This window comes from Ceratotherium simum, chromosome 5 (assembly GCF_057802395.1).
Source record: "Ceratotherium simum simum isolate JZ-2026a chromosome 5, ASM5780239v1, whole genome shotgun sequence".
In the NCBI taxonomy this organism is placed as follows: Eukaryota; Metazoa; Chordata; class Mammalia; order Perissodactyla; family Rhinocerotidae; genus Ceratotherium; species Ceratotherium simum.
In genome coordinates, this window is record NC_141904.1 from 45,132,348 (window position 1) to 45,147,604 (window position 15,257).

General features: G+C 47.8%; 1 protein-coding gene across 1 annotated transcript; it reads right to left on the reverse strand.

The window, feature by feature from the left end:
- Positions 1–3,814: 3,814 nt before the first annotated feature.
- On the reverse strand, positions 3,815–5,864 carry CYP8B1 (cytochrome P450 family 8 subfamily B member 1). The gene is given in 2 exon segments (XM_004419575.3): positions 3,815–3,893; positions 4,363–5,864. Coding segments are annotated over 2 exon segments (1,581 nt in total).
- Positions 5,865–15,257: the final 9,393 nt, after the last annotated feature.

Here is a 15,257-nt window from a genome sequence, read left to right on the forward strand (position 1 = left end):
ATTCTGCCTACTCTTTCTTCTCTTCCCCTGAGCTTCAATGGATAGTCTAGTCACAGCACATGTGTCACGAGCAGGGCTGTCCCTGGATGTTGCCTGAATTGACCTTGCTGATTTTTCTATCTTCCCCCCACCCCCACCATCTCTTTCAGCTCTGCCCCAAGGCCCCAGACTCCCCACTATCAGGAGGGACTCTGAGCTCCCTCAGTCCCCTGGGAAATGAAGCTCTGGATCTGAAGATGGTGATTTGTTTGAGGGTGTAGCGGATGGGGTTCTATTTTAGAGCTCCTGAAATCTTGCCCCACAAGGGACCTCAGTCCTGCCCACATGGCAGCCTGACTGGTGAGATACAGCTTGAGCTGTACTGATGGAGTCTAGGTCCCTGACTAGGTCCCAGGCTAGAGTCTCTGACTTGGTGCCCATGACGCACAGATGGGATGGGGCAAGGTATGCCAGGTAAGGGACACCCAGCAAGGCTTGTCACCAGCACTGGCAGATTTGTGTGTGTGTGTGTGTGTGTGTGTGTGTGTGTATGTGTGTGTGAAGTCTGTGTGCATGTCTCTGTGTTGCCACGTGGGCTGTGTGTAGTACATATGGCTGTGTATGTGGATCTGACATGAACGTGTCATTGTGTCCACGTGGGTCTGGGTTAGTGTGCCCACTGGTTTTTTTATCTATTCTTATGAGTCTTTCTCTAGCTGTGTAAGTGTGGGAGTGTGCTCTCTGCAAACAACAGGTGTATAAGAAATACCTTGAAGCCTGTGCCCAGAGGGGAGGAGAAGGGCTGGCCGCAGGTGACCCATTGGTTCCTCTCATGTCTTAGTTGCCATGTACTGCAGCTGAGCACGGTGAGGGCTCTGACTGCAGTGCTGGTTGTGACAAGGCATGCTGGCACTGGTTGAGGAGTGAGTTGGAGGTGGCCTTTCACAGCCCAGGCCAAGACAGAGCCCTTTCCATCCCAACCTTATTTTCCAGCCTGGACCTTGGTCCCTCCTGCTGCTCTCTGTCTGCCCAAAGACCTGGCTCCCTGTCTGTACTGCCCACGTCTCCCCCAGGGGTCTCAGGAAACCCCCAGGATTCTCCTGCCCTTCAGGCTCTGAGGCAGGGTGAACTCTTCCCCTGGCTGACCCAGGGAGAAGGGCAGGCTCTGCCTGGGAGGAGGGCTGCCCACCCTCCACCCTGTGAAGTGTGGTGTGAGTGTTCACAGCAGTTATCGCCTATGAAAACATCTCTTTTCTTTCCGCAGTGCTTGCAATTCCGCCACTGGTGTGTCATCCCTGCTCTTGCTTTGTTATAAGCTATCCTCAGGGAGAATACACAGAGTGGGCTTTTCTCTGAGGGAGAAAAAATTTGGTACAGAAATGAGGAATTGGGTCAGGACATGTAGTGCCTAGCTGCAGCCTTGGGGATCTCCGTCTTCTTCCTGCCTCAAGGCCTCCACCAGGGAAGGAAGGGTGGCCCTTGTAGAGAGTATCTCCAGCTGTCCCCATGCAGGGGGCATAGAGCTACAGGTGCCATGGGCCCCTCCCCTGCCAGCACGTGGGCCTTGGCCTCTACATGCACACTCTGATCCTGAGGGCTCACTGGTGGACATCCCTACTGTGGATGGTACATTTGTATTCACCTCACACCTGACACACTAGGCTTCCCTTGGTCCCAGGCATACCCTCAAACAGACTGCAGGATCCATGAAGTTCCTGGAAGATCTGCACGAGGTCACGCTCAGTTGAGACCTTTCGGTCCTGACTCAGTGGATGTGGGTCCTCAGCCATGCCCCAGCCTGTCCACAGGCCAGGCTTCTGGTCCATATTCCTTTGGGTGTGGGGAAAAGGAGGGATGTGGCACCTCGGTCTGGGCAGGGCCAAGGAGGTGTAAAGGTGCTGCATCTCTGCCCCTATCCCCACACCTGCTCTGGCACAGGTCCTGGCTGCGTGGGGAGGTTGTTGGTAAGCTCCCCGTGGATGGCTTCCACCTTCCCAGCCCCCTTCTCCCTCTCCTGTGGTCTCTACGTGACTCTTCTTGTGCTCCTGCCCTTGTGGAATAGGATGGGATATCTTGGCTTCTCCTAGCCAGTCAGAGCTCTATCAGGCTCCAGGCAGACATCATCATTTTGGGGTAGCTAGATTCAGAGAAAGGCAGGCCCTGGCCCCTAGTCTCATAGTTAGTAGGGACAGACCCCTGCCCCCAGCCCAGGCCCCTGCCCCCTCTAATAGTCTATTATCCTGGCAAAACTGAGGGCAGAACAGGCAACTTCAAGAGAAAGGAAGAGGCCAGTCAGAGATGTGGGAGAGGAATAGCAGAGAGAAGCCCCACTAGGCGGTCCGTGCAGGGGGTCTGTACTGCCTGGGCCTCCCTTCTCCGGGACCCTATACCAGCTCCCACAATCACTCCCCCTCCTGTCCCAACCCCATTCAGGGCCCTGCCATCAGCCAGCTGCAGCTCTGGCAGCAGCACCCTGTCACCCTCTCCCAGCCCTGGTAAGCATGCCTGGCAACGGGGACTGTCTCCATTTCATATGCCAGAAAGCTGAGTAATGGCAGGGACATGAAGTAAATTAGCAGAGATTGGAAGCCAGGTTTCTATAATTTAATCTACATTTAGGGACTTGGGGGTCAGAGGTGAAGCAATAAGAAAGCAAGCCCTATGGGCTCCAGTGTGGAGCAGGCAGCAGGAGGAGGAAACCAGGACACAGCAACAACACATAACAGATGTTGGCAAAATTGAACTGCCCTGTATTGAAAATTTGGGGACCAACTGTGGCAAAACTTAAATGTCAGGTGTGTGGAGGTGATGGAGAGCCAGTAAAGTAAAAGAGTGACAATCAGAGGTGCTTTTGGAAAAGGATCTCTGGCAGCAGGGTGAACCGGTGTGGAGAGAAACGCTGAGTTCTGAGCTATAAGAACGGCAGTGGGATGGGGAAGGGGGGATATGTTTCAGAGGCACTGCAGGGCGTTAAGCTGACATAACTGGGGCCTGACTGTATGTAGGTGAGAGAGAGGGAGGAGGTGAGGGTGTCTCCACCGTATCTGCATTGGGGGGTGGGGTGGTTGGTGGTGTCCTGAGCAGAGAGAGGCAGGGAAATCAGGAGAAGGGGGTGGTTCAGGGCAGAGGTGAGGGAACAGATGCTGATGCTGAGTTCTGTGTGGGCCAAACTAAGTCAGAGATGCTGTGAGACCCCCACGGGGAGATTGGGGGTATGGAGGTAGGAGAGAGCTCTGGGCTTAGCGATAGTTGTGGAAACCAAGAGAGGGGTTGAGGTCACCCTGAGGTGGGGTGCAGAGGGGAGATGAAGGCCCTGAGGATGGACCTTAAACAACTCTTACATGAAGGGCAGCATTTCTCTAGACCTACTCTATCCAATACGGTAGACACTAGCCACACGTGGCTATTGAGCACTTAGAATGCGGCTAGCCTGAATTGAGATGTCCTGCAAGGGTAAAAAGTACATACCAGATCTTGAAGGCAATATGAAAAAAAAACGTAAAACTATTTCATTAATGCTTTTTATATTGATTATATGTTGCAATGTTAATATTTTGGATATATTGGGATAAGTAAAATATATTATTAAAATGAATTTCACCTGTTTCTTTTTACCTTTTAAAAAATATGTCAACTAGGAAATTAAAAATTACACCTAGAGCTTGCCTTATATTGCTATTGCATGACACTGTTCTAGAACCTGGATTCCACAGGATGTGGAATAATTGTTAAGGAAAAAATAAAGTGGGGTGGGAGGGTGGAGGCTAACATCTGCAAGATGCTGCGTCACTCACCGTAACAGGTTTCTGTCCTTCAGGACTTGTCAAGGCAGGCATTATCTCCCTACCTGAGTTGCCCACAGATATTTCCCCTTCCCCTGGACTTCCTATGACAGGACAGCTCTGCAGAACCCACTGTGAGAGGTGTTTTATTTTTTTATTTCTTTGTGAGGAGATTAGCCCTGAGCTAACATCTGTTGCCAATCCTCCTCTTTTTGCTGAGGAAGATTGGCCCTGGGCTAACATCCATGCCCATCTTCCTCTACTTTATATGGGACGTTGCCACAGCATGGCTCGACAAGCGGTGTGTTGGTGTGCGCCTGGGATCGAATCTGCGAACCCCGGGCCACCAAAGCAGAGCACGCGCACTTAACCTCTACGCCACCGGGCTGCCCCGTGAGAGGTGTTTTAAAGATAGGCCTATGAGGTGACTAGAAGGAGACCAGAGAGCAAGGAGGGCAATCAGGACAGAGGTAGGAGGTCCCACAGAATCAGAAGGAGGGGTGGTCAGTGGGGGTCTGGGTCTGGTCAGAGGGACAAGAGGAGGTGGAGACCCTAAGAGAGCCCCTCTGGCCAGGCCTGCAGCCACCTTGGCAGAGCTCACACAGTAGGCCGCAGGCGGTAGCGGAAGCGCACGTCATGGCTGGGCTGTGTGGTGCCAAAGCCCCAACGCTGGGGGTCCACGGGTGGCACAGGTGTGTCAGGGTCCATTAGCTCCAGGTCAAAGTGTGTGACCATGAGCAGGACAAAAAGCTTCATCTCACTGAGGGCCATGAACCTCCCAGGACAGACGGAGACGCCCGAGCCCCACGGCATGGTATAGTGGTGGATCTTCTTGCCTGCCTTGTAGAAGTCCACTTTTCGGCTACCATTGGGGTTGAGGAAGCGGTCATACTTGAAAGCAGTGGGCTCAGGGTGGATGTCAGGGTCCATATGCACTGAAAGGTAAGGGAAGAGGGCCACAATGTCTCCATTGCGGAGCAGGTACTCCTGCCCATTGGCCATCTTCAGGATGTGGTCACCGTGCACTACCCTGAGGAGGGTGGGTGCAGCCCCCAGCCGTAGTGTCTCTTCCATCACACTGTCCAGCACTGGAGTGCGGTGCAGGGCACTGATCTCAAAGTTGAGGGACTGCCTAGCCTCCAGCCTGGCCTCCCCCAGGACCTGCACAGCCTCCTCCCTCACAGCCTGCATGGCTTCTGGGTGCTTCAGGAGGAACAAGAGGGCCCAGAAAGAGGTAGGCCCCGTGTTCCCCTGGGAGGCCCAGAGCATCATGAAATTGAACTTGTCCTGCATGGCCGGAGCTACTCCCTGCTCCCTCAGAAATTGAAGCATGTAGGATATCCAGTTGCTCATGCCATCCTTCTCCAGGTTGTGTTTCACAGAAAGTGTCTTATGGAAGAGACGCTGGAGCCGGCCCACTTCTAGCCACTCTCGGGGCCCCAGCAGGGAGTAAACAAACCTGGGGAACAGGCGATCAAACTTGCGGAACTGGGCGAATAACTCCTCTGCCTGTAGCAGGTCTTGCTCCTTGTCCTTTGTATAGCCAAACAAGCTCAGGTAGCCAGCCTTGAACAAGACGTTGTAGCAGAAGTGAAAGAGGCCATCCTCATGCCAGCAACTGGCATCTGGACTCCGGCCTGTGGGCCCCAGTATAACCAAAGACAGGCTATCCAGCATGACTTTGTTGAGATCCTCCAAGCCATCCCCCATGAGGTGCTTGGTGCTGGCTGAGTGTATCATCCGGTGGTCTCCCTGCACTGAGTGGTATCCAAATACCTTTAGCACCAGTTTTTCTGCATACTTCACAAAGTCCAATTTTCTCTGTGCATCCTTGAGAATGGGGCCAAAGGAGAGGGGGTCCATGACAAAGGTGAAGTACTGGCCCCCTAGCTGCACCGTGAACACATCCCCGTGCTTGGCCCGCATGTGCTTCAGGAATTCAAACATATTCTTCCGGAAAGACATGGCATGGCCCAGCCAGGGTATGGAGCCCTTGTCCAGAGGGGGCTCCTGGGGCCTGCGTTGCCGAAGCAGCCCCAGCAGGTACAGGTACCCCATGACGGCCACCAGCAGAACTCCCAGCACTGGACCCCAGAGCACCATGGCTGTGCTCTTCCAGGTTGAGCTCTGGATACACTGTCTCTGGGTGACAGAGAGGTTTTGAAAGGCCTTGACAAGTTGGGGATGGAAAAGTCTTTCCACCTGGATCTTGCCCTGGGCTGCAAGTTATAGTAAATAACCCTGGTGAGACAGTACCTGGAAGCAAAAAGTTCCTCTGGATTTAGCACTTGGTAGAGCCCGATCATGTGGGAGGAGGAGGCGGGACCAGGAGGAAGCCCAGAGGAAGCCTCTAGCTATGGTCACACCCCCCTCAACAGCTTCAGGTTTTGCTCTAACCTTTTTAGACTCAGCTGCAGCATCTTCTCTACAAAGTCTTCCTTGACCCTCATGACTTACTGACCATTCACGTGGTCATTTATTTACTCATGCATTCATTTATTCATTAATTTGCTAGCTCATTCAGCAGAAATGCACCAAGCACTAAGTTTCACATCCACCCGTTCTTTGTCTTTAGAAGACCCACAGAGCTTCCCAGACTGAGGACTCTTCAAGCAGAGGCTCAGATTTCAGTCTCTGAGTCTCTCGCCTGAGGCAGGGCCTACTGGTCCAATCGGATCGCACAGTTCTCTAGCAAGGACAGATTGGGAATCTTGGAATTATGAAATGTCAGAGATGATAGGGAATTCAAACCAATTGCTTTATTTCATGATAAGGATCTAGGCTCAGAGTGTAGTGGGGACTTTCTCTGAAAGCTCCCATAGCTTAGGTGAGTGAGTTGACTCTTTACTGGGGGCATTCTGTGAGATGTCAGGCCTGGTCCCTGACAGCAAGTCCAAGAAGGAGAAAGCTGTGCCATTGACTCTAACGCTTTAATCAAGCAGCCTGGCCCAGTTTTGCAATAGTTGAGGTTCAGATTTAATTCAACCAGTTCTGATAAACCCCCAAGTTACTCTTTAACTTCTTAAATGACGAGCAAACAGGGACTTTGTCTCCTCAGAAAACCGTGGGATTTCCACATGCCCTCTTGAGTGAACTCCCTTTTCCCTTGTGTAGCTCTCCTCTGCGGGGAGCTGGAAACATCCACACTCTGCCTCCATGAAGTCCTCTCTGATGGCTCAGGGCAACCAGAGCAAGTACTCAACACCATCATCTCTCCCCAGCCTTAGAATCTATAGTCAGAAACAGTCTGTGGCCCAATTCTGACGAGCTGAATTTGTCCCCCAGTGTTTAATGGATGGCAGCACCATCTTACATTCATTCTCACCTTCATTTATTTATTCACTCACACCCTCTCATCCATTCATTCCCTCCTTCCTTGGAATAGCCCCATCTATCCATTCAACAGAAATTTACTGGACACTTACTGCCAGAAATTTTGCTACAACCATGAATGAGATAGACACAGTCCCTGTCCTCTTGGAGTTTATGGTCTAAGGAAGGAAAAAAGATAGTGCAGAGAGCATACAAAATGGAAGAACTCATGCTAAGGACTCGGCACAAGAAAATGGAGTTACAGTGTAACTGACAACACCTTAAAGGGACACCCAAAATCACAAAAACCACAGACACACCCAGAGATAACCAGACAGCACGATTGCAGACCTGGATAAGCAACATAAAACAGAGAGAAGAAGGAACACTGATGCCAGCTAGCCATCCCAGAGAGAGGACAACACACTGCTGGTCGCCTTGTTGATTCCTGTGCCTCTCACCATCCTCTTGGCTGGACTGATTTTGTAGCTGGACAAACCCAGGACCCTGTCACTGCAGCCAAATCAATGAACACAATGACCAGGGATCGAGGAAAAGAAAAATGCTTTCATTTTGCTAGCACAATGAGGCTGCAGTGGGCTCATGTCCCCAAACCCACAGTCCTCCTGAGGCATTAAGGGTTGGGGTTTTTAAAGGAAAGTCTGTGGGAGAGAATTTGTGACTGTGATTATTTGCTGGGTGGGGTGTGTGTGGGGGAATATTGTGGGACAATATTCTGGTGTCGGGCCAGCTGAGATCTCTATCTACAGCAGGAGGTTTAGAGCTCCATTGATCAATCTTCCTGCGCCACCTGAAATTGGGTCCTGGGGAGTGGAAGGAAACTCTACCAATTATAGGTTACAAAGTTTACAAGGTTTTAGATAGGGGAGCAGGAGCTGTGGCTTTGTAGTTCAGAGTCCTCCTATCAGCCTGTGTTTGGCTGAGATAAGGGAAGTTGCGGGTGTCCTCCGTTTGTCTGTCTCTGTGATGAGTGGTGGATTTGGCATCAGGAAGTCAAGGAGTTTGGGAGCTTCAGCTTCTTGATAATTTCTGGATATCAGTATCCCTGTAATAAACCTCAAGAACTGGTAATTAGCCCAGCTTCAGTGTGAAGCCACTTGGGCTCTTAACAATTTATTACTTCCATTTTCCTTGTGGGATTCAGGGATACAAAGGTTAAAACAACCAATATATACATGTGAACGGACCTTAGAGAAGCAGGGAAAGGGAATGAGTGTGTGGGAGATCAAGATTTGGCCACTCTGAAATCTATCTCTTTACCTTGGTTGTTTTCTCTGAAGGACATTTGATCTCCCCCACTAACTGCCTAAAGAATTTGACATGGTGGCTCCTTCCTAGAACAGATCTATCATGACTGCTATAAAGATAATGTAGGATAGAGGTTACAATAGAAAAGGCACCAACAAGCCCATCTTATCGAGAGTTCTGTCTCTCTGGCCACATTCTTTGGATGGCCCTGTGAGGAGTTGCCAGACAATCATTTACAAGGGAAGTCTCCATTTGTAAAGGTATCTCCCTCTCTGTATTGGGAAGAGGGGGGATGAGCTCATTTCTAGTCACTTATCAATGTGGAAGGTGAGGCCTTGGGGCTGCATAATAAACCTTACTCTTGTTTACTGTGCTTTAGTGGTAATCTCCTGTAACTGACTCCCCCAACCCCCAAAATCCTCCTTTGTCATTGGCTGAACATGGTATTTAAGACGAGAATTTCTGCTATTGTGTTGAGAAACACAGTGTCCCTGCTTTCTCCCATGTATACATGTTATTAAACTTGGTATTATTTTCTCCTGCTAACCTGTCTTGTTAATTATTTGGCCAGCCATAAGAACCTTAAGGAAAAGGGCAGAGGGAGATTCTCCCTCTTCCCCCTACAAGTGCTTTTTGGTTTTTAGCCCCATATATGCTGGGTTCAACATAGGAGAACTGATACCAGGGCTGGCATCAAGAGAGAAGCTACAAGGCTTTTTTTGTTTTTCCCTGGTTACAATTTCCCATTCCAACTCACTGGACTGTGTGAGGACTTTGTGGACTGTGGTTCGTAACCCCTTGCATATTGAATGCTGTGTTTGGTGTTAATTAATGTTTTTATGATACTCATATGATTTAATGTGTGATGTTTGATTGAGTCTCTGTAAAGGAACGCCGGGCTGTTACCCCCGCTCCTGGACCTCAGTTGCTTCCGGTGACATCCTTTGAATTTACCCTAATAAATTCTGGCATTGTGGAAAGACACAAAAGTGAGTGGACAATCCATTATTAGCCACTCATTACAGATAGTAAATCACTGCCCGACGAAGTATATAATTAGAATTGTGTTAAGTGCTACAAAGTAGAAGAGCAGAGGGGGAAGGGGGGTGGGGAGTCAGGAAGCCCACACTGATGAGCTGGAAATTAAGTGGAGGCACGGAAGACAACAAAGCCAGGTCCATGCACGTTCTGTGTGGTGGTGGTGCTGGAGGTGGGGGGATGGGAGGGTGGGGCACGTGGCAGGCTCGTCCCAAGGTACAGGGTGCACACCCACTCTGGGGCCTATGTTGCTGGAGAGCTCAGAGGAGGGGGACGAGTCTCCAGCAGGGGGCCGGCTCGGCGGGCTCAGGGCGGATTCGGGCTTTCACCCATCACGCTGCCCTGAACCCCTCACTCCAACCAGTCCAGCCACCCGTGCGACTGGGTCCAGCCCGCCGGGGCCACTGAGGGACGGCTAGATGGACCGGCAGTGATTACTGGCTCTCCCGGGCGTAGGTGGGTCTATCCTAAGGAAATCGGCCCACGCGCTGCCCTCAGCCTTTCCGGCGAGCCAGGTGCCGGCGAGCCAGAGCGAGCACCACGAGCACTCAGCCCCTCAGCCTTCCCTGCTTGGGCCGCAGCTCCGCGGGAGGATGGCGGCGAAGCTAAGAGGGTGGGCAGGCGGGGCTGGAAGAACCAACGACACGCAGAGACGGCCTCCGGGCGTGCTAGAGCGGGAGCGGGCCCGAGGGCCGGAAAGGCGGTGACGCACTTCCGGGTCTGCTGCACCTCGCTACGGCGCGTCCAGGCAGGCGCTGTGGCTGGTCGTCGGTGCAGCGGTGGTGTCTGTCCGTTGGCCAGCCGGGCTTCGAGCTGAGGCGCGGTGTGTGTAGTTCGTTTGCAGAGCAATCAGTAAGGGCGTAGGGCTGGGGCTGGGGAGGATGTGCGGAGGGGGCTGCCTCTTTCCCTCCCAGCGCCCTTGTTTCTAATCCGCGGGCTGAGCGAAGCCACTTCTTGGGCCCACACTCCTGGGAGTTCTCATCTCATAAGCAGCGTAAAACAGTTCTCATCTCATAAGCCCGACAGGAGCATCGTTTTTGTTATCCTTTAACATTTTTTGTGCTCCTTTGTTGCTAACCTTGTTTTCACATTCCGTGGTGGGCAGGTGGGTGGGTTGAGTTCTCTAGACAGGGCTCAAGCGGGTCTCTGGTTCCATCCGGTCTCATGTCTTCTCATTCCATATATGGTCCAGAAATTTGAGCAACTGTGCCCGACCGGAGGGTTCTGTTTAACCTGCTGTGGTTCCTGTATTGGGGTTCTCCTCTGGGGGTTCTCTAGTTCGGATGCACTGGCTATCCCTTGAGTCTTGTTTGCCCTTTGTTCCAATTACGGATGATATTGACTTCTCTCTCAATGCCTGCTACTTCCTGCCCACTGCCTCACCCCCAGAAGTAACAGCAGTACTGTTGAAATGGAGATGCAGGGGAGAAATTAGTTTACTCTGCCTTTAGATCAGATAATAGTCTCATTTAGCTTAGGGCTGGGCTTATTTATGGCTTCATTTCCTTCCTAATTTTCAAGATTCCTTCTTTTTTTCCAGGGAGAGAAGCAAACCCCTCAATGACAGCTGGGTTCTTGACAGCCTAGCTCCAGGTTAATTATCTTACTCTTTGCCTGCATCACATATACCAGGTGACAGCCAGTGTAGGACTTAAAGGGCAAACTTGGGTTCATGTCTCAACTCTGTAACCAACTCATGACATGACCTAGGACATTTCATTTCACCTTTCTGGGCCTTGCTTTTCTGCTCTGTCCAACAGGAGGCTGAACTTGAGGTACTTGCCAGCAATGAGATGCCATTTTAAAGGTATTAGGCTGTGCATTCACTAAGAGACTAAGAGATATGAGAGTATATAGTGGAAGAGGATGGAGGGATAGGATGGGAATTAGAATGATTGGTACTGAGCGCCTGTCCTGTTCATGGCTGTATGCTGGTCATCCTCATTGCCACCATGACTATCACTATACTTAGAGAATTTACCATGAGCCAAGTATTATGCTAAATGCTTTATGTGTATTATGCCATCTAATCCTCATATCAGTCCCATGTCAGGGATCCCCAAGACACCCTGACATTCAGAGATTCCCTAGAAGAACTCTATGGGACTCAGCATATAGTTATACTCATGGCTAAGATTTATTACAATGGTATACTAAGGATACATAAGCAGATCATAAGGGAAGAAGACTCAGATGAAATCTGAGGCTCCCTAATGCTTTCTTCTTGAGAGAAGAAATCACAAGAGAAATTAGAAAATACCTTGAGATGAATGAAAATGGAAACCTACATACCAAAACTTTCATATAGTGAAAGCGGTGCTCAGAGGGAAAATGATAGCTGTAAATGCTTACATTAAAAAAGATCTCAAATCAATAACCTAACTTTACACCTTAAGAAACTAGGAAAGAAGAGCAAGCCGTATTCAAAGCTAGCAGAAGGAAGGAAATAGTAGAGATTAGAACAGAGATAAGCGAAATAGAGAACAGAAAAATAATAGAGAAAATCAGTGGAACCAAAAGTTGGTTATTTGAAAAGTTCAACAAAATTGACAAACCGTTGTCTTGACATGAGTACAGCCATGTTTAGCCGCTCCATTGACCTACAGCCACCAGCACAAAAAAGAAATATAAAAGCTGCTTTCTGTGTGGTGGGAACCGGCCTTTTCCTGTGAACTGGCCTTTCTCCCACGGAGAGAGTTGCAAGTTGTAACATTTCAAGGCTCTTGGAGCGTCGTAGCCCGGTATGGACTGGCCATCTGTGCCGGGCTGAGACGATAACCAAAGAGAACAATGCACGTACACAACTACTGGGCTGGGACGTTAGCCAGGGGGCTCAGTGGACGTACGCCACTGATAACCATTTTGTGCATGGAAACACTAAATGCTTGCTCTACAAACTCTGTAATTGCTTACTCTGAAAATTACTGATGGTATAAAAACTGCTAGAGACTGAGACCCGGTGAGAGTTCCACCTTTGGAAGGGACACCTTGCCCAGGACGTGTGATCCTTGCCCAGCCGCGTGGATTGACAGGGCTCTTCCGGCAGTGGGGCGTGGATGTTGTGAGTAACTGATTTGATGTGAAGTAATTGATTTGATATGAAGTAATTGATTTGATGTGTTCTCTTTTCGGTCAACCTGGTGTTTCTCTTTCCGGTTGATTTGTGTCATTTCTCTTCAGCCGATGTGGGTGTTTTCCCTTTCCAGTCGGGCTGATGTTTTTTCCCTCTTAATATTTGACCTATTCAGATCTGTTTGCAGACTGTCGCCTTTACTATCCTCTATATAATAAAATATACCTTCAGTCCATTTGTTTGGAGTGGAAAGTGTCTTTTACGTCTCCGATCGAATCCCCGAACCTCTGATAACAACCGTTAGCTAGATTGACTAAGAAAAAAGTAAAGATGCAAATAACTAAAATCAGAAATAAAAATGGGGACATTACTACCAACCTTACAGAGATAGGAACAATTATAAGAGAACATTATGAACAATTGTACTTCAACAAATTAGATAACCTAGAAGAAATGGACAAATTCCTTGAAACACAAATTACCTAAACTGATTCGAGAAGAAATAGAAAATCTCAGCAGACCTATAGCAAGCAAAGAGATTAAGGCACTAATTAAAAACCTCCCAACAAAGAAAAGTCCTAAGCCAGATGGCTTCACTGGTGAGTTCTACCAAACATTTAAAGAAGAATTAACACCAGTCCTTCTCAAACTTTTGCAAAAAATTAAAGGAGAAGGAACACTTCTTAACTGATTCTGTGGGGCCAGTAGTACTATGATACCAAAGTCAAATAAAGACATCATATGAAAGAAAATTTCAGACTAGTATCCCGTATGAATATAGATGCAAAAATCCTCAACAAAATATTAGCAAATCAAATCCAACAGCATATTAAAAGGATGATTCACCATAACCAAGTTGGATTTATATGAGAAAATCAAGGATTGGTTGAACATAAGAAAATCAATTTGATACATCACATTATTAGAATGAAGGGGAAGAAAATCCTATGTGATCCTTTCAATTGATGCAGAAAATGCATTTGACAAAATTGAACACATTTTCATGATAAAATCTCTCATAAAACTAGAAATAGAAAATTCCTCAATATGATAAAGGGTATTTATGAGAAACCCACAGCTAACATCATACTCAATGGTGAAAGACAACTTTCCATTTAAGATCAGGAAGACCCCAAAACAATGATGCCCACTTTCACTGCTGCTCTTCAACATTGTACTGGAAGTTCTATTAGCTATTAGGCAAGAAAAAGAAATAAAAAGCATTCAAATTGGAAAGGAAGAGGGACAACTATTCACAGATGATATGATCCTATATATAGAAAATCCCCCAAATTCACAAGGGAACTACTAGAATTAATAAATTCAAGAAAGTTGCAGGGTACAAAATCAGTTATGTTTCTATACACCAGCATGAGGAATCCAAAAAGGAAATTAAGAACACAATTCCATTTACAATAGCATCTAAAAGAATTAAATACTTAGGAATACATCTACCCAAGTTGGTGAAAGACTTGTGTGCTGAAAATACAAAACATTCCTGAAAGAAATGAGACTTACATAGATGGAAAGACATTCCATGTTCATGGATAGGAAGATGTAGCATTGTTAACATGTTAATACTACCCAAAGTGATCTATAGATTCAACACAATCCCTATCAAAATCCCAACAGCCTTTTTCACAGAAATGGAAACGCTGATTTTCAAATTCACATGGAATTGCAAGGAGCCCTGAATATCCAAAACAGTCTTGAAAAAGAATAAAGTTGGAGGACTCACTCCTCCTGAATTCAAAATTTACTACAAAGCTATATTAAATAAAACATCATGGTATTGGCATAAAGACAGACACACAGACCAATGGAACAGAACAGAGAGCCCAGAAATAAACCCTATCATATATGAGCGGTTGATTTTCAATAAGGATGCCAAGACCATTCAAGGGGGAAAGGACACTCTCAACAAATGATGCTGGGAAAACTGGGTATCACATGCAAAAGAATGAAATTACCTACCATATACAGAAATTAATTCAAATTGTATGAAAGACCTAAACTAAAGAGCTAAAACTATAAGACTGTTAGAAGAAAACATTGAGGAAAATCTTTAGGACATTGGGTTTGGCAACAATTTCCTGGATATGACACCAAAAGTACAGGCAACAAAAGAAAAAAATAGGTAAATTGGATTTCATTAAAATTAGCTGTACAAACCCCTAACAGGATAAAGTGAAATAAATTCAAGTCCAGACACATTGGAAAAAGATAATTGGACAACCAAGCCTCAGCTTTCAGTGTTGTACAACTTAAGATAGTCTATTTGGGCTCTAAATTTTACAATTACCTAAAAGGGTCCCTCCCATTTAAATCTAATATCTAATTATGAGGTTCAGGAGTGGAAGAAGGCCCCAGCTGGCTGCAGGAAACCCAAAGCACGTAATTAGCCCTTCTCATTCTATTTTTGTTCTCCCATGCCTATCCCTGGAAAACTGGACTACTAGAATTGGCAAGTAGGGAAGAAGAGCAAGGGGCTGGGATACTGAAACTTAACGTAGTGCTTTTTTTTTGCCTCCCAGCTATGCTTGCTGGATTTGAGCAACTATAGATAATGATTATAGTGATCATGAATTATGAGGTGACAACTCCTAAGGTGGTCTTGGCATGGCCCACATGTCAGAGGGTAGGAGATGTTCTAGGCTGTTATAAGTTACATAAGAAAGGAATTTCTGAGCTAACTAGGGATGAGTGTAGGCATATGGTGTAGGCAAGACATGAGAGCCATAAGAGACCTTCCTTCTGGTCGACTGTGACTTAGCAATCAGGCATCTGAAGGCTCCTTGTTCTTA